The sequence below is a fragment of the Aegilops tauschii genome, chromosome 6 (genome assembly GCF_002575655.3).
Source record: "Aegilops tauschii subsp. strangulata cultivar AL8/78 chromosome 6, Aet v6.0, whole genome shotgun sequence".
In the NCBI taxonomy this organism is placed as follows: Eukaryota; Viridiplantae; Streptophyta; class Magnoliopsida; order Poales; family Poaceae; genus Aegilops; species Aegilops tauschii.
Window position 1 is genome coordinate 176,618,742 of NC_053040.3, and position 2,920 is coordinate 176,621,661.

A 2,920-nucleotide genomic window follows, 5' to 3' on the forward strand; every position below is an offset into this window, starting at 1 on the left:
CGCCGACGGGAGGCAGAAACCCTAGCCGCCTTTTCTTGAAGGAGAGACAAAGCTTGGAACCAACTATTAGGCGTGTCGGTCTCTTTAATCTTTAATATGGATCAACGAAATTGCAGGCCACACACTACGCTTATATTTTTATCTTCACACCCTAAATGAAACTTTGGATGAGATATTTGTGAAAGCCAAGTACTGCTTCTGTTCAATTTGAACTGTCAAAACGTTTTATATTTGAAAACAGAGGATATACAACATTTCATAATCCATGCCAGTGACACCGACATATTTTTGTTTATAAATTAGATAAGACACCAAGTTTTGATCATTGAGAACAGCGAGTCAGCGGCTCGACCACTAAGGGCATCTTCAATACATGTAACATAATTATTGATAAAATTTGTCAGGTAAGACAACTGATGATGTAGCATAAAATAAAATAAATGGGGAGAGACTAAAGACTGAGTATGTAAATTAATCAACCACCCTTCCACAAGCTCTAAGGTGAAAATTAGAGAGCAAGCACAATTATTCTGTCGCCCCTTATTGGATAGGCTAACTTATTGGAATAGTTGATGATAACTTGTTGGTGATGGCATAAACATTTTTGTGAACAGGATTATACATAAAGAGATGCATGCCCTAAACACACACTCGATCGTGTTGGATACAAACGAGTTTCCCGAGAAGCTAGCCCAAACATCCAAAAGAGCGAGGGAGGGTAGAAATTGTAGGTCAATTCTATTTCTTTTGTTTTTGTTTGGCAAACTGGCCTCTCTCTCTTCCATTTTTTTGGCTGGTGAGGGGTAGTAGCGGACGCGCGGTGGTGGTCGTGTTCTTCTCTTCCTCTCTCCTTCATATGATTATTTTATTTTAATCATCAAACGACAAAGTGGGGGGAGAGTGAAGGAAAGGGGGCAGACCGCCGTTTCCTTTACATCTTTTCCTTGCCGCAATATCATACTCCAATCCAACCACAGCTTTCCTTGCTTAATAATTTGGCAGTTCTTCTCCTCCCTCTTCTCCCACTTATTTACTCCACCTTTGCTTTCGTTGCCACTGTTCCATCTCGTAGGTTTCGTCGTCCCTTGCCACACGAGAGGTTTGTCTGTAGATAAGATAGAGGCGGAATAAAGAAAAAAGCAAGAGAAACGAGAGAGAGCTGAGCAAGAAAGGATAACCTAGCTAGCTAGGTCGGGAGCATGGATCCGGTTACTGCATCCATCCACGGTCACCATCTTCCTCCACCCTTCAACACCCGTGATTTCCATCACCATCTCCAGCAGCAGCAGCTGCATCTCAAGTCGGAGGACGACCATGGCGGCGGCTCTCCGTTCGGAGGCCACGGCACCAAGCACGGCCACGAGGATGACGAGAACAGTGGCAACGGCAACGGCAGCGGCGGTGAGCTTGCTCTGATTTCCCCTTCAGGTGGCGGACTGCAGGATGGAGGCGAGAACGGATCGCGCCGACCGAGGGGCCGCCCGGCCGGGTCCAAGAACAAGCCGAAGCCTCCAATCATCATTACGCGGGACAGCGCTAACACGCTCCGGACGCACGTCATGGAGGTCGCGGGCGGGTGCGACATCTCCGAGAGCATCACGGCGTTCGCCCGCCGCCGGCAACGCGGGGTCTGCGTGCTGAGCGGCGCGGGCACCGTGACCAACGTCACGCTGCGGCAGCCTGCCTCGCAGGGCGCGGTTGTCGCCCTCCACGGCCGGTTCGAGATACTCTCACTGTCTGGCTCCTTCCTACCCCCTCCAGCACCACCGGAAGCCACGGGGCTCACCGTCTACCTTGCCGGCGGGAAGGGGCAGGTGGTGGGCGGCACCGTTGTCGGCTCGCTGACAGCCGCGGGGCCGGTGGTGATAATGTCAGCTTCCTTCGCGAACGCTGTCTACGAGCGATTGCCGTTGGAGGAAGACGAGTTGCTTGCAGCGCAAGGGCAGGCAGACAGCACCGGGATGCTGGCTGCGGGGCAGCAAGCATCTCAGATGGCCGGCGGAGACGTGGATCCAAGCCTCTTCGAAGGGCTGCCACCGAACCTCCTCGGCAACGTGCAGCTCCCGCCTGAAGCCGCCGGCTACAGATGGAACCCAGGCACAGCCGGTGGCCGCCCGTCACCGTTCTAATCACGGCCGCTGGACGGCGCAGCCGCGGCACGTTAGAAAGGTTATTATGTGTTTTAATTAGCTTTCTTCCTTAACGTCGCATCTCGAAGGATTTCCGTGAGAATTATTGCATACCATTTCGGATCTTGTTATATAGCATGTCCGCATCAGGATTGTTTCTGATATGTATCGTTGTCTACATCAGTTATTGTTTCGGTTATATCTTGTGTCTCATAACTGATTTTGCAGTTGAGGTGAGAGGCTAGCACCTTATATTCTTCCTTTTCTTTCTCATGTTCAGATACTAGTCATCAACCTGTGCGACCGCACAGGCTTGCTTAATCTTGAACAATCCATATGGAAAACTGTAGAAATTATAACCAAAAACACATGAATTCTATCAACTTGGGTTGTTTGGTTCACATGATTTGAAAAAACTAAAGAATCCTGATAAACATGGCCAAATTAAAGTCCAACCACATGAAAATGTATTGTTAGATTCTCAATATACCACTACAGATCTTAGTCTTGTTTTTCGTGCATAGAAATTTGAAAAAAGAAAGTCCAAGTGAATGTTAGCATTCCTGCGTTTTCTTTGAAACTAAGATCAAAGGAAATGTCTTCCCTTTTTCCTTTGCCCCATTCATTTGAACTAAATGCATGAATTGTACTATCACAAAAAGTATATATCTATTCCTACTTTTGTCCCTCTACTTCTCCGTTGAACCAAAGAGGCCCTTTAATAGCTATCCACTTACCTAAAAACAGCATTCAGTTGTTTGAATTAAGATGTTTGTATTATTGTTCCTAGA

The 2,920-nt window shown here is 47.8% G+C and overlaps 1 protein-coding gene across 1 annotated transcript; it reads left to right on the forward strand.

Moving 5' to 3' along the window:
- Positions 1–888: 888 nt before the first annotated feature.
- On the forward strand, positions 889–2,330 carry LOC109759859 (AT-hook motif nuclear-localized protein 18). Its single transcript, XM_020318697.4, has one exon. The coding sequence runs from the start codon at positions 1,200–1,202 to the stop codon at positions 2,127–2,129; it is 930 nt and encodes a 309-aa protein (XP_020174286.1). The 5' UTR covers positions 889–1,199; the 3' UTR covers positions 2,130–2,330.
- Positions 2,331–2,920: the final 590 nt, after the last annotated feature.